Genomic DNA, 24,997 nt, shown 5'->3' on the forward strand with positions numbered 1-24,997 from the left:
ATTTGAACTTGAGAAGTTGCGACTTAGTCAGCAATGTCAAGTTAACAGGATGGAAATTTAAAAAGAAGGTAGTGAGATATACAACTATGTTAACATTTTGCCACATTATGACGAGAAGGATGTTGGAAAGATTTGAAAAATAGGCTGGGCAAATAGAGTTGTCCGAGGAATGATGGGTAATGCTAGTTCAGACTAAGCTGGTAGGCAGAGCTAGTGAGGTATTTTCTGCGCTGTCAGGTGAGGGTGTCAAGAGATTATGCAGAGGTTAAACAGTGTATTTTATGTGTCTTATGAATTGGTGCCAAAAGCATATCGGCAGTGGTTCAGAAACCACAAGAAGGAATCCAGTCAGATTTCTGTTAAGTTTGAAAGAATTCAACATAGTCATTTTGATAGATGGGTGTGTGCTTTGAAAATAGATAGGACCTTTGAGGCTCTACAATAGATTATTCTGCTGGAGGAGTTTACAAATTCACTTCCAGAGATGCTAAGAATTCACGTGGAGGAACAGACAGTTCAGCAAGTGAGAAAGCAGCAGAATTAGCAAATGAATACATGTTAGTGCATAAGATAAGCTTCTGGCCAGAATTTCATCCTGTGAGGGATAGGGGTTGGGAGAATGGGAGATCCTACACTACAAAACCAAGGGTAAAGAACGCTGGTAAGAGTTTGCCACAGGATAAAAAATAAGTCAAACAGGGTAGACAGGAAGTGGAAGGCCTCAGGTGTTTTCACTGTAATGGAGTGGGACACAGGAAATTACAGTGCTGGTGGTTTCAGAAGGGCACTGGGAAAAGGCTTTCACTGCCAGAAGGTGGGACATGTAAAGACACAGTGCTGGTCGTTAAAGAAAGGCACTGGGAAAAAGATGTGGTAAAAGTTAAGCCAGTGGCATAAGTGAAGGTAGTAAAGGAGACCCCAAGAAGAGCCAAGGAGCTGCAGGGGGGTGCACAGCCTAGGAAGGGGCTGGAGTTAGTACTTGATGTCTATAAAGCATTTGCATCTGTGGGTAAAGTTTACTCAGAAAGAACAAGGGGAGAAGGACAAGAAGTTATAATTTTGAGAGATAGTCATAGAGATGTACAGTATGGAAACGGACCCTTCGGTCCAACCCGTCCATGCCGACCAGATATCCCAACCCAATCTAGTCCCACCTGCCAGAACCTGGCCCATATCCCTCCAAACCCTTCGTATTCATATACCCATCCAAATGCCTCTTAAATGTTGCAATTGTACCAGCTTCCACCACTTCCTCTAGCAGCTCATTCCATATATGTACCACCCTCTGTGTGAAAAACTTCCCCTATAGGTCTCTTATATCTTTCCCCTCTCACCCTAAACCTAGGCCCTCTAGTTCTGGACTCCCCCACCCCAGGGAAAAGACTTTGCCTATTTACCCTATCCATGGCCCTCATAATTTTGTAAACCTCTATAAGGTCACCCCTTATCCTCCGACACTCTGGGAAAACAGCCCCAGTCTGTTCAGCCTTTCCCCATAGCTCAAATCCTCCAACCTTGGCAACATCCTTGTAAATCTTTTCTGAACCCTTTCAAGTTTCACAACATCTTTCTGATAGGAAGGAGACCAGAATTGCACACAATATTCCAACAGTGGCCCAACCAATGTCCTGTACAGCAGCAACATGACCTCCCAACTCCTGTACTCAATACTGTGACCAATAAAAGAAAGCATACCAAACGCCTTCTTCACTATCCTATCTACCTGCGATTCCACTTTCAAGGAGCTATGAACCTGCACTCCAAGGTCTCTTTGTTTAGCCACACTCCATAGGACCTTACCATTATGTGTATAAGTCCTGCTAAGCTTTGCTTTCCAAAATGCATCACCTCGCATTTATTTGAATTAAACTCTGTATCTGCCACTTCTCAGCTCATTGGCCGATCTGATCAAGATCCTGTTGTAATCTGAGGTAATCCTCTTCACTGCCCTCTACACCTCCAATTTTGGTGTCATTGCAACTTACTAACTGTACCTCTCATGCTTGCATCCAAATCATTTATGTAAATGACAAAAAGTAGAGGACCCAGCACCAATCCTTATGGCACTCCAGTGGTCACAGGCCTCCAGTCTGAAAAACAACCCTCCACCACCACCCTCTGTCTTCTACCTTTGAGCCAGTTCTGTATCCAAATGGCTAGTTCTCCCTGTATTTCATGAGATCTAACCTTGCTAATCAGTCTCCCATGGGGAACTTTGTTGAACGTCTTACTGAAGTCCATTTAGATCACATCTACCGCTCTGCCCTCATAACCAGTCACTAATAGTAAGGGATGAGCAAATATGCACTCTTTTTGCTCTGTCACCCGCGAGTGTGGTAATTTTTTGGATTGATGACAGAAATTTAGTGTTACTCTATGTAAGATCAGGTTGCAGTGCCAACTCAAGACTGGGGAAGTAACAGCTGAAGTGATTGACAAAGTGTTAGTCCCAGGAATTCAGTTTGTTTTTTTTTAAAAATCCCTACAGTGTGGAAACAGGCCCTCTGCCCAACAAGTCCTTATCGACCCTTCAAAGAATAACCCGCCCAGACCCATTTACCTCTGACTAATGCACCTATCACGATGGACAATTTAGCATGGCCAATTCATCTGACCTGCACATCTTTGGAATGTGGGAGGAAACCCATGCAAACATGGGGAGAACGTGCAGACTCCACACAGACAGTTGCCCAAGACTGGCATCAAACCTGGGACCCTGGTGCTGTAAGGGAGCAGTGCTAACCACTGAGCCATCGTGCCACCTAATAAATTGAGCTTTAGTGAGCCTGACGTGATTTTTGGGGATGATTTGGCAGGATCAAACGTGGGAGTGACACCCTTTGTTGTGGAGAAGCCCAGGGAAGACCAAGAAACCGAGGAGTTAAAACAGAAATCTCCTGTTTTTTTTCCCAGACTGTGTGGTAACCAGATCCTACTATCATAAGTCCAGCACGAAGTGAGAAGTAAAGAGAAAGATGAAGGAGTTGAGGTTCAGATAGTGGATACCCTGTTTGATGTAATGGTGCAAGAAAAACTTGAATAGGCAAAGGGTCAGACAGAAGTGTTTACTCCGGAAAGGCTAAGAGACTTGCAACAGAAAGACAAGATGATTAAAGATATATTTGTGGATGCATATTCTGAAAAGGAGGCAGAGAATATTCCAGAGGGTAATTCTCTGAAATATAATCCTAAATGGAGACCACGGCAGGTTAGTGCAGAAATAGGCCGAAGTGCACCAGACTATGTTGCCGGTAGCATAGAGACAGGGGGTGTTATGGGTAGCACGTGAACTACCTGTTGGAGGTCACCTAGGGGTATGAAAGACTCAGGCTGAGGTACAAAAACATTTTTGTTGGTCTGGAATGCACACAGATGTGGTTAACTTTTGCCATATGTGTCATACATGCCAAATGGTAGGTAAGCCTCAGGCGGTAATAAAACCAGCACCTTTGTTGCCAATTCCCATATTTGAAGAACCTTTCACACAGATTATAATTGATTATGTCGGTCCCTACCCGAGAATTAAAAGTGGGAACCAGTACTTGTAGCCATAATGGATGTGTCTACTAGATTTCTGGAGGCAATTCCATGATAGAGTATGAAGGGAAAAAAGAGTAGTAGAGGAGTTAGTAGCTTTCTTCATGCAGTATGGACCATCCAGAGAGATTCAATGAAACCAAGGGACAAATTATACTGATAGGCTGTTTAAGGAAGTTATGGATAGCTTGGGAATACTGCACTTTAAATCCAGTGAGTATCATCCTGAATCCCAGGGAGCTTTAGAAAGGTAGCATCAGACCTTGAAGACCATGTTGAGAGCATACTGTCAGGATTACATGAATGATTGGTTTTAAAGGTATCTCGTTCGTATTGTTTGCCATTGGAGATGTTCCAAACTAATCTGCTCAGTTCACTCCCTTTTAGTTAATGTTCGGGCTTGAAGTGAGAGGTCCTTTGAAAATAATTTTTAAAAATTGACAGGACCAAAGTCATAGATCTCAGACTTAGATTACGTATAGGAGGTGAGCGAGAAACTACATCAAATAGGTGAGTTCGCTGAACAGCACCTAAAGAGGGCACAGTTTAGAATGAAGTAGATGGCGGATAAAAGTTCTGAGACTTGGATGTTTTACCGAGGGGAAAACGTGTTAGTACTGTTACCAGTGATAGGAGATCATTTCAAAGCCAGGATCAGTGGTCCCTATCAAGTTGACAAAAAGATGCCAGATCAAAAAAAAGGTATTGGGTATGTCATGTGAACATGTTGAAACCATATTATACTAGAGAGAAAGAACTGGAAAATAAGTGCTAGTTACTGCCCCGCAGAGTGTGGAATCAAATCCAGATGTTGTGGAGTTTGATGTGCCTCAAAATAAATTTAAACATGAAGAAGTCCTTGATGAGTGGGATAGGTTTGTAAACTCTCTGTCTCAGGAGCATAGCACGCAGTTGAAAGATTTGTTACTGCAGTGTAAGGACATATGTAAGAATCAGATGGGGAGGACTGATGCTATGAAGTAGACGTAGAGAATACTGCTCTGATAAAACAAAGCCCCTATTGGCTTAATCGTCTCAAAGCCAGACAGGTCCAGAAGGAGATGGAGGCCATGCTCAACAAGGACATCATCGAACCAAGCCAGAGCAAGTGGAGTTCGCTGATCATCTTAGTTCCCAAACCAAATGGAACTCGGTGATTCTACATGGATTATCGGAAGGTCAACACTGTTACAAAACCGGACTCATACCCAATTCCTAAATTGGAGGACTGTGTTGAGAAAGTCGGACAAGTTACGTCACCAAGTTGGACCTAATGCACGGTTACTGGCAGGTACCTTTCACAGAGATTGCAAAAGAAATGTCTGTGTTTGTAACCCCAAGTGAGCTATATCAGTTTAAATTGATGCCCTTTGGAATGAAGATTGCAGCCGTCACATTCCAAAGACTCATGAACAGATTTGTGGCTGGGTGAACAATTTGTGCATTCTATTTGGACGATGTCATGATCTTTAGCAAGTCCTGGAAAGATCACATGGTATAGTTGGCAGAGCTCTTTGAATGGCTACGAGAAGCAAAATAAGTGATAAAATTAAACAAAACCTAATTCGCGAAAACAGAGGCGACGTTCTTGGGACATAACATCTGTCATGGAAGTTTGATGCCACGGAATGCAAAACCAAAGGCCATCAAGGAATTTCCACGACTGACCTTGAAGAAAGTGCCGCTTCGATTCTAAGGTCTCAGCGGATTCTATTGGACATTTGTTTTAACTTCAGCAGTGTAGTGGCACTGTTAATCGATTTGCTGAAGAAGAACACAAAGTTTCAGTGGACAGTACAATGCCAGGAGGCCATTTGAACTCAATATTAACCACCAAACCAGTTTATCTATACCAAATGTTTCAAAACCTTTTAAAGTTGCATTGATGCTGGTAACATTGGGGTTAGAGCTGTACTCCTACAGGAAGTTGAGGATAGGATTGAACTGCCAGTTGGTTACTTTTCGAAGATCAACATCCAACAAAGAAAATACTCCACAGTCAAGAAAGCACTATTGAATTTGGTACTGGCCTTACAACATTTTAATGTGTATGTCATGAACAATGTGTCAGAGATGGTTGTGTACATGGATCACAGTCTACTTATATCCTGGATGTAGGTTTGCTCACTGAGCTAGAAGGTTCATTGCCAGACACTTTGTCACCCTACTAGGTAACATCTTCAGTGGGCCTCAGGCAAAGCACTGTATTTCCTGTTATTTTTCTCAGGGGTGGTAGATGGGAGCCGGAAATGACATCACAGGAAATGACATCACCAACCCAAAAAAAAACCCTAACATATAAATAGAAAGCAGGAATCATGTGCAGTGCTTCGCCTGAGGCCCACTATATATGTTACCTAGTAGGGTGACGAAATGACTGGAAATGAACCTTGCACCTCAGCGAGCAAACCTACATCCAGAACCTCAACCTGAGCTACAAATCTTCTCAAAACTCGCTATCCACTTACATTCTTAGAATGCTTTAAAGACAAGAATGAGACTATTTCATTGGAGCCTTATGTTACAGACTTTTAAAAATTGTGTATGTTGCGAGTTGGAAGAGTATAATCGCAGAAGTATTATAATGGATTTAACTTAAAATGTTTAGATGAGATTTATATTTATTTATATACAGGTATATGGGAAGACGTTAAGGTGAACTTATATTAAAGTTATCAGTACGTTAAGATTTGTAAATCCATGCTGACTCTGACCAATCCTATTGCTGCTTTACAAGAGCCCTCTGCTATCAAAACGTCTTCAGTCTACTCTAGTATTTTCCCAACTACCAATACCAGGCTAACCCAATCTATACTTCTCTGCTTTCCCTTTACTTCATTTTTTTAAATAGTGGGGTTGCATTAGCCATCATCCAATTGTTACGTCACAGGATAAACCCCACTGCTAAATTTAAACCAGTTTAATTAAAAATAAATGAAGCCATCTTTTCATTATAGTGGTTCATTTTTTTCTGAAGGGGGGAGGTGTTATGAAGGTGTAGAAATGTACTGTACCCTTAAGAAAGTTAAAAGCTAGCAGAACTACCTGACAGCACCAAGTGTTCTAAACAATATAACCTTTTGGTCCAGCAGCTAGTATAGCTGGTTGCCTGGACAGAAACGAATTTAAGTTTGGCCAATCAGTATATATTATACCCCAAAACACACCAAACTCCAATCAAGTTTGAATTTAGTATACTCCCAATGTTAAAAGCTGATGACACAATCTGATGTGTTTGGGCATAAGACCAGGGAAAATTGAACAGTTTAGAGAGAACTGTCAAGCCACCAGCACATGCAGACTGCTCACAGAATAGCTCTCTTAAAGGACCCTTTATCAATCAGTGACCTAAGAAGAAGAAAACAAGACAGAGGAAGATACAAAGAGAAGATTCGACAATTGTCTGGTTTTGAAATTTGAATTTTGGTAAATGTTAATTGGGGGTTTTATCGGACTAGTATTTTAGAAGGGAAGGTAAAAGATAGGTGAGAGGAAGGAGTTGTAAATAGTTGTTAGTTAATTACTCTCTGTTATGTTTTAAGAAATAAAGTGGTTAATTTTTACTTTAAATAGTTCTTGGCCTCTCAAATTTTCACAGATTACACATGGGATAAATCGTTTCTGTGTTGCTGGTTTAAATTTAGCAGTGGGGTTTATCCCGTGATGTAACAATTGGATGATGGCTAATGTAACCCCACTATTTAAAAAATGAAGTAGAGGGAAAGCAGAGAAGTATAGATTGGGTTAGCCTGGTATCGGTTGTTGGGAAAATACTAGAGTAGACTGAAGATGTTTTGATAGCAGAGCGCTCTTGTAAAGCAACAATAGGATTGGTCAGAGTCAGCATGGATTTACAAACAGGAAATCATACTTAGCAAATCAACTGAAATCTTACAAGGATGCAACCAGACGAGTTAATAAGGGAGAACCAGTGGATGTCTTAGACTTTCAGAAGGTTTTCAATAATGTCCCACACAAGAGGTTTCCATTTACATTTAAAGTGCATGGGATTGGGGGTAATGGACTGACAAAGGTAAAGAACGCATTGACAGACAGGAAAGAAACAGTAGGAAAAAACATGCCATTTTCTATGTAACAGTCAGTGACTAGTGGGTACCACAGAGATCAGTGTCCAGACCCCAGCTATTTACAATATACATTAGTGATTAAAAAAGGAACAAAATGTAATATCTCCAGGTTTGCAGACAACACAAAGTTGGATGGGAGGGTGAGCTGTGAAGAGGATGCAGAGATACCTCAGTATGATTTGAACACATTGAGTGAGTGGGCAAATGCATGGCAGATGAAGTAAAATGTGAACAAATGTGAGGTTGTCCACCTCGATAACAAAAACAGGAAAGCAGATTAAGATATGCTGAGCAATAGATTGGGAACGGAGAAGGTGCAATGAGACCTGGGTGTCCTTGTACACCAGTTACCGAGATGAGCATGCAGGTACAGCAGGTGGTGAAGAAGGCAAATAGTATGTTGGCCTTCATAGTGAGAGGATTCAAGTACAGGAGGAGGAAATGTCTTGCTGCAATTATACAGGGCCTAGGCGTATTGTGTGCAGTTTGGTTTCCTTACCCGAGGAAGGATGTTCTGATGACAAGGGAGTACAGCAAAGGTTTAACAGACTGATTCCTTAGATGGTAGTCTGACATATGAAGAGAGATTGGATCAGTTAGGACTATAATCACTATCGTTTAGAAGAATCTCATGGAAACTTATAAAATTCTAATTGGGGGCTACACACAGTAAACACAGGAAGCATGTTCCCAATGACCACAGAGTCCAGAACCAGGGGGTCACAATCTAAGGATATGGCGTGGGCATTTTGGACTGAGATGAGGTGAAAAGTCTTCATGCAGAGAGTGGGGAGCCTGTGGAATTCTCTGCTACAGAAAGTGGTTGAGGCCAAAACATTGAAAGTTTTCATGAAGGAGTAAAGGGACCAAAGGGTAGGGGGGGAAAGCAGGAACAGGGGACTGAGTTGGATCATCAACCTTAGAGTCACAGAGTCATAGAGATGTCCAATTCATCCATGCCGACCAGATATCCCAACCCAATCTAGTCCCACCTACCAGCACCTGGCCGATATCCCTCCAAACCCTTCCTATTCATATTCCCATCCAAATGCCTTTTAAATGTTGCAATTGTACCAACCTCCACCTCTTCCTCTGGCAGCTCATTCCATACACTCACCACCCTCTATATGAAAAAGTTGCCCCTTAGGTCTCTTTTATATCTTTCCCCTCTCACCCTAAACCTATGCCCTCTAGTTCTGGACTCCCCGACCCCAGGGAAAAGACTTTGTCTATTTATCCTATCCGTGCCCCTCATAATTTTGTAAACTCTATAAGGTTGATCATATTGAAAGGCAGAGCAGGCTGAAAGGGTTGAATGGCAAAACTTCTACTTTCTATGTTTGTAAAACAGATCTTAATATTTGCTTTACATGAATATGTAAAACACGCTTTTCATCTGTGTTAATGCTGCTAATAAATATTACACAATGTTCTATTATCTGCTGCTGTGTCCTAATTAGATCATTGAAAATTTATCAGGGAGTTATCTGAGTAAAAGGGACCTCTAGAAAAGGAACATGCTCTTTAAATCACGGAGCACATCCCAACTTTCAGAAGCAATTGTGAGGTTTTTCCCAAGGGCTGCATCCCATTAAATGACTGCTCAGTTCATTCTACTCTTGGGTATTCTTGTGAGGTTATGCTGCTAGTCACATTGTATCTCGAATGTGCGCAGTTTAATTTCACCAACTAAAACTGGGGTAAGTACATAATATGGATGACTGAAGGATTTTTTTTAAAAGCTCTCCATTTGATATCATTGAAAAGCATTTCCAGCTTTTTTGAATGACAACTTACAGCTTACAAACACTGGCAATATGGATCAGGCCAAATGTTAATGTCAAAATAACAATGAGGCTAATGGCCTTCATTGTCATTTAAGTGTAAATTGCACAGTGACTGAAGGTGAGGTACAGAGGTGCAATGAAATACAGTAATTGGAGTGTTGCTGTCGGAGACGCACCTTTCTGTCTTTTAGCTTCACGTGAAGTTTCCTGATAGGTTCCCCAGTCATATCCATTGTACTCAGGAGCTCAGGTAAACTCACCTCAGAAAGCTAGGGCTTGTCTATTATGGTACAGCTAACCCACCAATAGGACCATGGCTTGGAGTTTGTGTATATTCTAGGACACGAGAACTAGGAATGTATAGAACTATGGAGGGGAGCATACCCAAGTCTGATTCTAATGTTTATTGCATTGTCTGTGTAGATAGAATGAGACCCAGGTGTACTTCTCCAAACGTACAAACTCTTTACAGTGCAGAACAGGCCATTCCACTCTGATTCTGAGTGCGGGACCCCAGCTGGAATTTTGGGGTCACGTGTTTTAGCGACAAATCTCCTCCCACCTTCTTCATCTGAATCCTCTCTCCCTCCTTTTACTTCTTCCTCCCTCGTGTTAATCTGCCTTCCCTTTGTGTGCAGCTATGCCATTTTCCTCAACTTCTCCCTGTGTAGGGAATTCCACATTCTCACTACTCCCTGAATCGAGACATTCCTTCTGAATTCTCTTCTGGATTTCTCTCATGCCTGTCTCCCCAATGATGGCCGTGCCTGCAAATGGAGACATCTGTGCAAACCAATTCTTTGATAATCTTAAATACCTCTCACCTTTCCGTTTTCTTCTGGAGAAAAGACTTCCCAACCTGTTCCCACTTCCCTGAGAAATATAACCTCTTGGTTCTGGTATATTTCTTGGGAATCTTTTTTTCCATCTTCTCATTGCAGTATTCACTAATCACTCCCTGTTTGTTTTCAACAAACCACAGAAATCGAGAATGAACTTGGACCCCTCCATCTGGCCTTTCACCTGTGCTTGATCTCTTCATCGAGTCCTTAGTCTTCATTGGTCAGAACTTTGAGTGTAGGAGCTGGGACGTCAATTTGTGGCTGTACAGGACATTGGTGAGACAACATTTGGAATACAGTGTGCAATTCTAGTTGGTCTTCTATAGGAAGGATGTTGTTAAGCTTGAGAGAGTGCAGAAGGGATTTACAAGGATGTTGCTGGAACTGGAGGGTTTGAGTTATAGGGAGCAGCTGAATTGATTGGGGCTTTTTTCCCTGAGCATTGGAGGCTGAGGGGTGACCTTATAAAGGTTTATAAAATCATGAAGGGCATGGAGAGAGTAAATAGACAAGGTCTTTTCCCCCAGGGTGAGGGAGTCCAGAACTAGAGGGCATAAGGTTAAGATGAGAGGGGAAGGATTTAAAAAGGACCTGAGGGGTAACTTTTTCATGCAGAGGATGGTGCATGTTTGGAACGAGCTGTCAGAGGAAGTGGTGGAGGTGAGTACAAGTTCAAGGTTTAAAAGGCATACAAGTAGGAAGGGTTTAGAGGGATATGGGCCAAATGCTTGCAAATGGGACTAGGTCAGATTGGGATGTCTGGTCGGCACAGACAAGTTGGACTGAAGGGTCTGTTTGTGTGCTGGATGATTCTATGACTCTACTGCCGATGTGGCATTGGTTCCTCTTGCTCACTCTAATCCATCTCCCTTTGAACTTGCTGCTCCACTCACTCAGGGTGAAATGGGACTTTGTCATCAGACATGGAGAGCCCCCATTTTCCCCTATGTGCACCTTAATTGACACCAATTTATATCCCTAGTTCTGTTCCACTACAACTTGACACTGAGCCTCCACACCATCTGTTTCATCCCCCCCCCGCCCCTTCCACCTGAGGTTAAAAGTTTTAAAAAGAAACATTTTCCAACCCCTTCAAAATCGAAGAAGAGTCGTACCGGACTCAAAGCCTTAACTCGGTTTATCCCTCCACCAATGCTGCCAGACCTTCTGTGTTTCTCTAGCAATCTCTGCTTTTTGTTTCAGATTTCCAGTATCCATGGTATTTTGCTTATTCGGTGAAAATGTGACCTATTCAGTGTGAGTACTAAGAGATTGAGTGAGTATTTAATTCCCCATCTAAATTCATTTGATTATCATTTTGGATGAACAACCCATAAAACAGGGTGAAATGAAACCTCCTGTTTAAATTTTTGATCATTACATTCTTTATTGAAATTCCTGTGGAAGACCAGATTGTTTTTGCAATGAATGGTGCAAAGTCATAGTAAACTGTTGCAAAGGATTTGTTTAAATTTAATGTTAGCAGCAAAGATTGATGATTCTTTCAGTAACACACCTTCCAGGCAGTTCATGCAATTTAAAATCCAAACTTGGACATGCAATGTTTTTTTTCCACAGTCACTAATATATCAAATTTCACATCAAAAATGACAACAGATATTGATTCAGAATTTATAGTCTTCAGTCAGCTGTTTGACAGAGCAGTTCTGTGTTTTTTGATTTCCTTGCGGCAAATGGGAAAAGGTTATTTTCTTTCTGTGTTAAAACACAGTCCTTTATGTATCACAGCAGTTAAGATATTTATACAGGGCATTGACAGAAGCAGGCATTGAATCTGTTCTACAGCCTAGAATGTTCCACAGTACAGGGGGAGAAGGGAGTGGGAGTGATATTCTCCTCAACAAGTGCTCACTGTAACTCAGTGGGTAGCAGCTCTTTTGCTTTTAGAATGATGATAGCACTGAAAGAGGCCATTCTACTCGATGCCTTTATTGATAAAGTTCAGGACACAGTACACTTTATTCGCTGCTGAGTGCATCTGTCCTACCAGCTTCAATGATCTGTGCACAGGCCCTTCTGCTCCGGAACCCCCTTTTTAGAATTATACCCCCTTTTTTAATTTCAGCTTTCAATGTTCTTCTAACTAAAGTGCATCACTTCACACTTCCCTTCATCTGCCAATTATTCCCCCAGTCCATTGATATCCTTTTGGAGGTCCACACTGTCTTCCTCAGTTTTCAATTCTTCCACGTAACTTGTCTCCTGTACACCAAGATCCAAAGTATTAATATACGTCAGGAAAAACAAAGGTTCCAATACCATCCTCAGAGCAACTTCACTATAAACCTTGCATCAGCCTGTAAAGTATCCAGCAACCGTCATTCTGCTTCTAGTCACTCAGCCAATTTTATATCCATGTTGCTACTTTCCCTTTAATACCAAGACCTATAACTTTTCTCACAAGACTGTAATGTGGCACCAAATTGATGCCTTCTGGAAATCCACATAAACCACATCAACAGTATCACTCTCATCGACTCTTTCCATTTCCTCTTCACAAACCTTCAGCAAGTTAGTCAACTATGATGTTCCCTTTAAAAAATCCATGCTAACCCTTCCCAAGTGACTACTAATTCTATCCTGAATAATTGCTTCTAGAATCTTCCTCACCACTGAAGTTAAACAGACTGGATTATAATTGCTGGGATTATTCCTGCAATGTTTCTTGAACAAGGCCGTAATGTTTGTAATCTTCCAGTCTTCTGGCACCACCCCTGAGTCCAGGGAAAAAGTTAGAAGTCACATGGCACCAGATCATGGTCCAACAGGTTTATGTGAATTCACAAGCATTCAAAGCGCTGCCCCTCTGTCACCTGATGAAGGAGCAGCGGTCCGAATGCTTGCGATTTCAAATAATCCTGGTGGGCTGTTTGTTATGTGATTTCTGACTTTGTCCACCACAGTCCAACACCGGCACCTCCACAACATGGAGTCCAGGGAAGACTGAGAGATTGCAGCCAGTGGTCCTGCAATTTCTACGCTAACTTCATACAAAATCCTTGGAAGCATCTCATTCAGTTCCAGTACTTTGTCAACTTTAAGAACCTACAATCTACCTAATACCTCCTTCTTATGAACTTTGAACCGTTCAATTGACAAGAGTTTCTTTCTCTGTCACCATGACCTGTGTAGAATCTCCCCCTTTAGTAAAGGCAGATGAAAAGAATTCATTTAATATCTCAGCCATATCCTAAGCTCCCCTTTCTGGCCCCCAGTCACCACTTTTACCACCCTATTACTATTCAAAAGCCTATTAAAGACTTTGGAATTCCATATGACCAGAAAAAATAGGAACAGGAGTAGGCCGTTTGGCGCCTTGAGCCTGCCCCGCCATTGAAAAGGATCATGGCTGATTCTATCCTAAAGTGCACTCTCCTTTATGTTGGCTGCTATTCTTTTCTTAGAATTGTCTTTGATTCTCTAACCTACTTTTTCACTCCCATTTAAAACTTCTGCCTTCCTCTTGGTTCCCAAACATATTTTCTACTGACACCTATCATAAGCACACTTAAACTCTATCTCGTCTACCATCGTAGAAGTTCTGGATTTGTTTGTTATACCTTTCTGCTCTGACGGTGTCTATCTTGACTGTTCCTAAACCATCTCCTCTTTAAAATTAGCCCATTATTCAGCTAGAGTTTCTCCCGCTGACTTTTCATTCGTTAATCCAACCCAGCTCTGTTCTTGACTTGTTGAAGTCAGCTCTCAATCAATTCTCTTCCTCAGGAGTGACCACTGTCACCCTCTGCCATTTACTGACACAATGATCACTGAGTATTTCCCCCAGTAACACTCAGCCCATCTCATTTCCAAGAACCAGGTTCTAATCACCTGGCACTATTTTAAGGATGTAATGTAGTTTGTATATTTTCAATAATCTGGACAGTTTTACCTCTTCACCAGGAACATTTCAGCATGCAAGTTAGAATCATAGAATCCCTACAGTGTGGAAAATGGCCTTTCGGTCCGTTGAGTTCATACTGACCCTCTTAAAAGCATCCCAGCCAGACCCATCCTATCTCTATAACCTTACATTTCCCATGGCTAGCTCACCCAGCATGCACATCTCTGGACAATGTAGCATGACCAATCCACCTAATCTGCACATCTTTGGACTGTGGGGAAAAACCGGAGCACCCAGAGCACCCACACAGATACAGGGAGAATACACAAACTCCACACACAGTTGCCCAAGGGTGGGATCGAAACCAGGTCTCTGGCGCTGTGAGGCAGCAGTGCTAACCACTGAGCCACTGTGCCAACCTTAGGAGTTACACCTGGTATATTATATAATTGCATTTCTTTTGAGTACCCACTTATTCCCTGGACAGTGATTTACAGAACTTAAAATGCTCAGATCACCTAAAGCTACATAAGTCTTAGCAGCACAGTGTAATGAAATAGGGACATCACAAATAAGTAGACTTACAATCAGTAGTTTGAATATAAGTTAGTTGCAATTTAATAACAAAACATGGTTGAAATTTGGGCTCATGGTGTTGACATTAAAGTCCTCAATCTTGTGTTTCAAACTTCACAGCCTTGTCCCTCTCTCAGTCTATAAATTCAAACCTTGCAATATTTCCACTTGTGGCCTCTTATGTGTCCCCTATCTTAATTATTCTTAATTATTCCACCACAGTCGCTGTGTCAACTCCCTAAATCTCTCTGCCCCCCCACACACCGCCTCCTTTCCTCCAGTAATATGCTCTTTAAAACCCACCTGCATGGTCAAGTTTCTGATCATGTGCCCAAATATCTCCGTATGTAGCTCAGTGTCTCATTTTTCCTGAAGACAATTCTGTACAATGACTTGAGACATTTCACAGCAATAAAGGTGCCACATAAATGCAAACTCTTACTGTCTTTGTTTTTAATTATTCTGGAAACTCCAGCTTTTGTGGCTCGTTTCTCATTGTCTTTAATCTGAATGGATTCCTGGGCCTGTTCCTGGCTGTATCGATCAGACTCAAAATGACACTATATTTTCTTCCCTAAAGGATATATTTGTGAAACAAATGGGTTTATTTTTAATGACAATTGATTATGGTTTCATGGTTAGAATTACAGACAGATTATTTTCCCAGTTGATCAGTTGAATTTAAATTCCAGTGGTATTCACGATTGGAATTGAGTTAATATTTCCCCAAGACTAATCCAGTGAGATTAACACCACCGTACCCCAATTAACCGGGACAGGCTGCCCCTCCTCAGGCTCTGCTTCAGACCCCCTCGTTAATTAATGTCACCACTGTATACATAAGCAGTGTTGAGGTTGAGGATTTTTTTCTCTTTAACAGGATGAGGGTGTCGCTGACTAGGCAGCATTTATTGCCCAGAGGGTAGTTGTGAGTCAACCACTTTGTTGTGGGTCTGGAATTACATGTACACGAGACCAGGTAAGGACAGCAGACATCCTTCACTAAAGGATATTCGTGAACTAATTGGTTTTTCCAGCAATTGGCAATGGATTTACAGTAGTCTTTAGATTCATAATTCCAAATTTTTATTGAATTCAAATTCCACCATCTGCCATGATGGGATTTGAACCCAGGTCGCCAAAACATTATCCAGTGATAATATCACAAGGTCATCACCTCCCCATAAGGTTGTCAAGAGTTTTAAATGCAGTATTTGGTTGGTGATTTTTGGCTATGTGGTATATTCTAACCCTTGCCACTTTCCTGGACAGTGCAGGGCTGGATTTAAAGTATTGAGTTTATACTGTGTTCACTGGGTGTACCCCTGCTCATGTTATTCAGACTGGCCATGAGGGACTTCATTCTGTCTGCATAGTAGTCCCGGAGATTGAGCAGAGGCAGCTGGGCGAGGCGCTCATCAAACTCGCAGTTCCTCATGGCATTCTCCAGATTCTTCTGGCGCCTGTAGAAGTGTGAGAACTTGTTGAAGATGAGCGTGATGGGCAGCACGACCACCAGGATCCCGGCCAGGATGCACGCAGATGCCGTCAGCTTGCCCCCGATGCTGATGGGCACCACGTCACCATAGCCCACGGTGGTCATGCTGACTGTGGCCCACCACCAGCAGGACGGGATGGTGGCCAGGGCCGAATTCTCTTCTTTCTCGATGGTGTAGGCCACCACGGAGAAGACAGACACTCCGACGGAGAGGTAGAGGAGGAGCAGGCCCACCTCCCTGTAGCTGTGCTTCAGGGTGGCCCCCAGCGATCGGAGGCCCGTGGAGTGCCGCGCCAGTTTGAGAACACGGAAGATCCTCATCAGCCGCAGGACCTGCACCACCCGGCCCAGGTTGGCCAGCGCCGGACTGCTCTCCATGGCCAGGTCGGCCAGCAGTGTCAGGTAGAAGGGCAGAATGGACAGCAGGTCGATGAGGTTGAGGGGTCGGCGGAAGAAGTGCGCAGCGCCCGGCGACACCAGCAGGCGGGCCAGCAGCTCCAGGGTGAAGCAGGCGATGCAGAAGTGCTCGAGGGCCTCGAAGCGGGGGGCAAAGCGCCGGAACTCGGCCATGCTGTGTAGGCACATGGCGGCGATGGAGCTCAGCACCATCAGGATGGAGACAGCGCTGTAGCAGCGGCTCACCACATTGTAGCCGGGGTTCTCCAACATCAGCCACAGGCGCCGGCGGCAGCTGCCCAGCCTCCGGCCTTCGTAGCTAGCCGCATCGCGGTAGAAACCGAGCACCTCGTCCAGGGAGGAGCTGCTGCTTCCCAGCTCACTGGCGCCATCCCCATCCCCGTCCGGGTCACCATCACCCCCGTCCTGGCCAGGCCTCCCAGTCCCCAGGCCCCAGTACTCAATCTCCTGGCCCAGGGAGAAGACACAGAGCTTACCGCTGGCCCGCAGCTCCCCAGTCCGGTAGAAGTCCACGATGCGGGGGAAGAGTGTTGGGTTGCGGTCGAAGTAGTACTCCTCGCCATCATAGTCATCGCAGAGCTGCAGGATGGAGTCCGCCGAGTGGCACCGCAGCAGCCGCGCCAACCGCGTGTCCGGGAACCGGGACAGGCTGCCCCTTCTCAGGCTCTGCTTCAGACCCCCTACATTCACCCGGATCTCCTCTGGCTCTGGGTCTGCCTCCGGCTCCTGCTCCAGCTCTTCCCCCGGTCCCCCGGAGTCCCTGCCCCCTGGGGCCCTCATTCCCGGGTGCATGATGCCCGGCCACTCACTGCGTTTGGGGAGGCGGGGGAATTAACAAAAAACACACAAACAAAATAAAACAGATAACATGGAGAATCAGTGCAAACAGAATACACCCGCACTGGGGCGGGGAGTCCAGGGTTTGGCAGGAGACGGGGTTACCAGGAGTGCTCAGGGAATGGAGTTTAGGAAAAGTCCAGGGGTCAAAGGAGCATTGGGGACGGGGGATATCAAGACACAATACCAGCAGAAGACGGGGTATCTGAAAGGCCTGGGGTGGGTGGGAAGAGGGCTATCAAGGGGGTTGATTGAGGAGAGGATGGAGAGGTATATCAGGAATGTCTGATCAGCCAACTCAATCCTGTCTAGTCCAAAAGCCTGTATCTAAGTATTCTCCTCCACAACATTATCTTTGTCCTGTGTGAATACTGATGAAAAATATTCATTTAGCGCCTCTCCTATCTCTTCAGATTCCACACACAACTTCCCACTACTGTCCTTGATTGGCCCTAATTTTACCCATTCTTTTGTTCCTGACATATCTATAGAAAACTTTAGGGTTTTCCTTGATCTAATCTGCCAAAGACTTCTCATGTCCCCTTCTGGCTCTTCTTAACTCTCTCTTTAGGTCCTTCCTGGTTAGCTTGTAAATCTCAAGTACCATAAATGAACCTTCATGTTGCATCTTTACATAAGCCTCCTTTCTTCCTCTTGACAAGAGATTCAACTTCTTTAGTAAATCACGGTTCCCTCACTCGACCACTTCCTCCCTGCCTGACAGGTACATACTTATCAAGGACATGCAGTAGCTGTTCCTTGAACAAGCTCTACAATTCAATTGTGCCCATCTCCTGCAGTTTCCTTTCCCATCCAGCCCATCCTAAATCTCGCTTAATCACATCACAATTGCCTTTCCCCCAGCTAGAACTCTTCCCTACGGTATATACCGATCTCTTTCCATCGCTAAAGTAAACATACTTGAATTGTGGTCTCTATCACCAAAGTGCTCACCTACCTCCAAATCTAACACCTGGCCAGATTCATTACCCAGTATCAAATCCAATGTGGCCGCGCCTCTTGTTGGCATATCTACATACTGTGTCAGGAAACCCTCCTGCACACATTGGACAAAAACTGGCCTATCTAAAGTAAATGAACAATAGCATTTCCAATCATAGAGATGTACAGTCGGGAAACAGACCCTTCAGTCCAACCCGTCCATGCCGACCAGATACCCCAACTCAATTTAGTCCCATCTGCCAGCACCCGGACCATATCCCTCCAAACCCTTCCTAATCATATACCCATCCAGATGCCTTTTAAATATTGCAATTGTACCAGCCTCCACCACTTCCTCTGGCAAATCATTCTCTACAAGTACCACCTTCTGCGTGAAAAAGTTGCCCATTAGGTCTTTTTTATATCTTTCCCTCTCACCTTAAACCTATGCCCTAGTTCTGGACTCCCCAACTCCAGGGAAGAGACTTTGTCAATTTATCCTATCCATGCTCCTCATGATTTCATAAACCTCTATATGGTCACACCTCAGCCCCCAGGGAAAACAGCCCCAGCCTATTTAATCTCTCTCTATAGCTCAAATCCTCCAACCCTGGCAACATTCTTGTAAATCTTTTCTGAACCCTTTCAAGTTTCACAACATCTTTCCGACAGGAAGGAGACCAGAATTGCATGCAATATTCCAATAGTGGCCTAACCAATGTCCTCTACAGCCACAACATGACCTCCCAACTCCTGTACTCAATACTCTGACCAATAAAGGAAAGCAAACCAAATACCTTCTTCACTATCCTATCTACCTGCAACTCCACTTTCAAAGAGCTATGAACCTGCACTTCAAGGTCTCTTTGTTCAACAACACTCCCTCAGATCTTACCATTAAGTGTATAAGTCCTGCTAAGATTTGCTTTCCAAAATGTATCACCTCGCATTTATCTAAATTAAACTCTATCTGCCACTTCTCAGCCCATTGGTCCATCTGGTCAAGATCCTGTTGTAATCTGAGGTGACCCTCTTCACTGTCCACTACACCTCCAATTTTGGTGTCATCTGCAAACTTACTAACTATACCTCTTATGCTCATATCCAAATCATTTATGTAAATGACAAAAAATAGTGGACCCAGCACCGATCCTTGTGGCACTCCACTAATCACAGGCCTCCAGTCTGAAAACAACCCTCCATCACCACCCTCTGTCTTCTACCTTTGAGCCAGTTCTGTATCCAAATGTCTAGTTCTCCCTGTATTCCATGAGATCTAACCTTGCTCACCAGTCTCTCAGAGGAACCTTGTCAAATGCCTTACTAAAGTCCATATAGATCACATCTACCACTCTGCTCTCATCAATCCTCTTTGTTACTTCTTCAAAAAACTCAATCAAGTTTGTGAGACATGATTTCCCACCCACAAAGCCATGTTGATTATCCCTAATCAGTCCTTGCCTTTCCAAGTACATGTACATCCTGTCCCTCAGGATTCCCTCCAACAAGTTGCCCACCACCGACATCAGGCTCACTGGTTTATAGTTCCCTGGCTTGTCCTGACCACCCTTCTTAAACAGTGGCACCACGTTACCCAACATCCAGTCTTCCGGCACCTCATCTGTGACTATCAATGATACAAATATCTCAGCAAGGGGCCCTGCAATCACTTCCCTGAAAGTTAAAGACCCCATAACAACTACCTTGTTACTTTCACTCCTCTCCAGAATCATCTTTGCTATCATTTCCTCTACATCTCTGGAACTTTTCTGAGGTGTGTAGAAGACTTCCAATAGGGTGACCTCTCCTATTGTGTTTCTAACCTCAGCCCATACTACCTCAGTAGACGAGTCCTCATCAAACATCCTTTCTGCCAGCATAATACTGTTCTTGACTAACCCCCCTCCCCCTAACAGTATCCAAAATGGTATCGAAGGGAACAGCCACGGGGGATCCCTGCACTGCCTGCTTCTTATCCCTTCTCACAGTCACCTAAGTATCTTCATTTCTGGGAGTAACTATCTCCCAGTAGCTTTTATCTGTAACTGTCTCCGCCTCCCAAATGATCCTGATCCAAATGCCACACCTCCCCCTCTTTTACCACCTTCCTTGGTCTTACTGAAACATATAAATCCTGGAACCTGCAGCAACCATTCCTGTCTCTGCTCTATCCATCTCTCCGAAATGGCCATAACATTGAAGTCCTAGGTACCAACCCATCCTGCAAGTTCACCCACCTTTTTCTGGATGCTCCTGGCATTGAGGGAGACACACTTCAAACCATCTGCCTGCCTGCTGGTACACTTCTGCTACCTTGAAACTTTATTCATGATCTCACTACTCTCAACCTCCTGTACACTGGAGCTACAATTCAGGTTTCTGATCCCTGCTGAATTAGATTAAACCCTCCCGAAGAGTATTAGCAAACCTCACCCCTCCCCCACCACCCCACCTCCAGGATATTGGTTTCCCTCTGGTTCAGGTTTAGACCATCCTGTTTGTAGAGGTCCCACCAGAAAGAGCTCCAATTATCCAGGTATCCGAATTCCTCCCTCCTGCACCATCCCTGTAGCCCTGTGTTCAACTGCTCTCTCTCCCTATTACTTGCTTCACTAGCACATGCCACAGGCATCGAACCAGAGATAACAACTCTGTTTGTTCCAGCACTAAGCTTCCACCCTAGCTCCCTGCATGACTACCTTACATCCCCATCCCTTTTCCTGCCTATGTCATTGGTGCCTATGTGGACCACGATTTGGAGCTGCTCCCTCTCCCCCTTAGAGATCCCGAAAACACAATCCGAGACATCACGGAACCTGGCACCTGCAAGGCAACACACCCATGAGTCTCTCTTGTTCCCACAGAACCTCCCATCTGTCCCCCTAACAATGCAGTTCCCAATGACTAATGCTCTGCTCATCTCCCCCCTTCCCTTCTAAGCACAGGGACAGACTCTGTGCCAGAGACCTGTACCCCATGGCTTACCTCTGACAAACTCACCCCCCTCCCCCTAACAGTATCTAAAATGGTATCGAAGGGAACAGCCACGGGGGATTCCTGCACTGCCTGCTTCTTATCCCTTCTCACAGTCACCTAATTATCTTCATTTCTGGGCGTAACTATGTCTCAATAGCTTTTATCTGTAACTGTCTCCACCTCCCAAATGATCCTGATCCAAATCAGTTTCCAGATCACAGGAATCCTGGCCAGAGAGCCTGGTAACTAGACTCCATACTCCGCAATCTGAATCATAGGCTCTGGGTTTAAGCCTCAAGGTCTCATTCAGATTCCAGGCTTTGGATCAGCGACTCCAGATTGACTGGGACCCAGATCAACACCCCCAAGTTATAGTGGGATCTGGATCAGAAATCTATGGATTCAGAACAGGGCATTCTAGTTCCGGATTAGGGATTCCAGGTCAAAGCCCCAGGACTTAGATTTGGTCTTATGGATTAAAACCACAGGATGTGGTTCAGAGATCCTGGGATCTGGTTCAGAAACTCTGGAATCCAGTTCAGGTTCTCGGTTAAAACCCTGTATTAAGAGTTAATTTTCTCTTTCATTCCCTAACACCATCTTAAATACTCCACTTGCACCTGGATTCTCATCCTCTAACCCTATGATAACCATTTTCACTTCCTCCCTTTCTCTATCCCTGTCATGCTCTCAGTCTCTCCTCTCTGATCCTCTCATTTTCTCTCTCTCTCTCTCTGCCTGTAATTCTTTCTCCCATCTCCAATCCCTATCAGTCTCTCACTCTCACTGTCCCTTTATTATTCTCTCATTCTCAGATTCTGTCTCTCATTTTGCCCCCATCCCTCACATATCACTCTTTCTCATACATCTGTGATCCCCTATCTCTCTCCAATTGTCCATTGCTCTACTATTCTCTCTTGTTGTCTCCGTCTTTCCCTCTCTTTCTTACAATCTGTCTCCCCCTCCATACTCTCCCTTCCTTCTGCAATCTTGCTATCAAACCCTGTTATTCTCTCATTCTCTTTGAGTCTTTCTGTCCTTCCATATCTCATTTTCTCTCTCTCTCTCCCTCTCATCCAGGGTCTCTCTCATTCTCTCCCTCCCCTCTTATCCCTCTCATTCTCTCCCTCATCTCAAAATCGCACTCTTTAATTTCTGTCTCTCTCTCTTCCTGAAATTCTCTCTCATTGTTTCTGTCATTTGTCATTCGTGTCCCTTTCTCTCCCTGTAATATTCTCTCTCCCATCCGTGATCCTCTCTGTCTCTCTCTCTCTCTTTCTCTTTGTCCCCGTTATTCTCCCATTCTCTCCCTCTCATCCTTTCTCTTCCTCTCTCTGTCCCTCATTCTGTATCTCATTTTGCTCTGTCGCTGTTTGTGCCTGTTCTACTTGGTGTGTTCACGATTATATTTTAGCAGCGACCACACACTCTCTCTCTCTGTCTCTATGTCTGGGTCTCAAAGCCATGTCACTGTTTATTTCCCAAACCCTGTTAAAACTCTTTGCCGGTTACTATCCGTGGGGACGCTCTCTCACCGTGTCGCTGCACCTCCAGTTTGGAGCCTGGGGAGTGGGTTGGGGGGTGAGCAGCTCAGTCAGTAACTCTTCTCCACACCCTGAATCCGCCCAGTCCCGGGGAAAACGGCGACCGAATCAAGGAGCCAGTGAGACAGAGAGGGAGATGAACCGAACTCCACCAGGGATTCGCCCTGTCTGAGAGAGAGAGAGAGAGAGAATGTAAGACCAGTCACCGAGACACGTTCAAGCTGAGCACATTAAACTGGAATTATTCATCGCTGATAATTATGTAACCTGATGTGAACAAGTGGTTTCAAATCGTTAACAGAAGTGTATTTATTGCAGCCTTAATGGGAGAGCTATCTTGATACTCACACAACCTTAGCTCAGCGGAGTTCATCTTTTTTTTTCGATTTAATTTTCATCCAGCCTTAAATACTGCCCCACACACCTCCCCTCCCCGTCACTGAACGTGCTCAATGGGCCAGGGATTGTGGACTTGCCTGTTCAGCAAGGAAACTGATGGCATCTGTGCCCAACATTTTATTGCCCCTCCCCCCCACAAAGGGTGTTAAAACAAATGCCCCTGAGGGGCAGGGTCAATGCTGACAGGATATTTCCCTTCATTGGGAGAGTCTAGGACTAGAGGGCACTGACTCAGAATAAGCAGGCACCAGTTTAAGACTGAGATGAGAAGGAATTTCCTCTCAGAGTCACAGAGATGTACCACACGGAAACAGATCCTTCAGTCTAACTCGTCTATTATGACCAGATATCTAGTCCCATTTGCCAACACTTGGCCCATATTCCTCCAAACCCTTCCTATTCATATACCCATCCAGATGCCTTTTAAATGTTGCAATTGTACCAGCCTCCACCACTTCCTCTGGCAGCTCATTCCATACAATGCACCATCCTGTGCGTGAAAAAGTTGCCCCTTAGGTTCTTTCAAATCTTTCCCCTCTCACCTTAAACCTATGCCTTCTAGTTTTGGACTCCTCTACTCCTGAGAAAAGCACCTTGTCTATTTACCCTATCCATGCCCCTCATGATTTAATAAACGTCTATAAGGTCACCCTTCAGCCTCCAATGCTCCAGGGAAAATAGTCCCTGCTTCCTCTCAGAGGCTGTAAATCTTTGGAATGCCTTGCCACAGACAGCCGTTGGGGATGGGGGTGTGGGGGAGCAGAGTCCTTGTGTATATTTAAGGCTGAGAGAGGTTCTTGATCAGTCTTGAATCAAGGTTCATGGGGAATGATCAGGAAAGTAGTCTTGAGGATTGTTGAATCAGCCACGATCCTATTGTACATGGACCGAGCATGAGGGGCCGAATGGCCTACACCTGTTGCTGTTTCTTATGGTGTTATGGATGCTGGAAATCTGAAACAATCAAAAGCAGACAGTGATTTGCTTTGATTTATTATTGTCACATGTACCAAGATACAGTGAAAGGTATTGTCTTGTGTGCTATCCAGACAAATCATATCTTACATAAATACATCAGGGTAATACAACAGAATGTAGAGTACAGTGTTACAGTTATAGAGAAGGTGCAGAGAAAGGTCAACTCTGATATATGAGAGGTTAGTTCATGAGTCTGATAACAGCAGGGAAGAAACTCAGTAGGTCAGGAAGTATCTGGGAAGAGGGAAACAGAGTTAATGTTTCGAGTACAATAATCCTTTGTCACTGGGCAACACAGTGGCTCAGTGGCAAGTACTGCTGTCTCACAGCACCAGGGACCTGGGTTCAGTTCCAGCCTCTGGTAATTGTCTGTGTGGAGTTTAGTACATTCTCCCTGTGTCTGTGTGGGTTTCTGCCCACAGACCAAAAATGTGCAGGTTAGGTGGATTGATCATGCTAACTTGCCCATAGTGTTCAAGGTTATTGAGGTGAGTTAGCCATGGGAAATGTAGGGATAGGGTATGGGGGTGGGCCTGGCTGGGATGATCTTTGGAGGGTCAGTGTGGACTCAATGGGCAGAATGGCCTGTTTCCACACTGTAACTGTTCAAAGGGTGTTCCAGAGTACTGTGAAAGTGACCTGAGCCTAGCTGTTTGACTCTTGCCCCACACCCACAACTGTAGTGGAATTCCCCTGACCACCTTTTGGTAC

The 24,997-nt window shown here is 44.2% G+C and overlaps 1 protein-coding gene across 1 annotated transcript; it reads right to left on the reverse strand.

Annotated features, from left to right (window-relative positions):
- Positions 1-15,832: 15,832 nt before the first annotated feature.
- Positions 15,833-23,005, reverse strand: LOC132815524 (potassium voltage-gated channel subfamily S member 2-like). Its single transcript, XM_060824519.1, has 2 exons — positions 22,901-23,005; positions 15,833-17,418 (listed from the first exon to the last, which is right to left on the reverse strand). Exon 2 carries the CDS (start codon positions 17,400-17,402, stop codon positions 15,981-15,983), a length of 1,422 nt encoding a protein of 473 aa, XP_060680502.1. The 5' UTR covers positions 17,403-17,418; positions 22,901-23,005; the 3' UTR covers positions 15,833-15,980.
- Positions 23,006-24,997: the final 1,992 nt, after the last annotated feature.

This window comes from Hemiscyllium ocellatum, chromosome 4 (assembly GCF_020745735.1).
Source record: "Hemiscyllium ocellatum isolate sHemOce1 chromosome 4, sHemOce1.pat.X.cur, whole genome shotgun sequence".
In the NCBI taxonomy this organism is placed as follows: Eukaryota; Metazoa; Chordata; class Chondrichthyes; order Orectolobiformes; family Hemiscylliidae; genus Hemiscyllium; species Hemiscyllium ocellatum.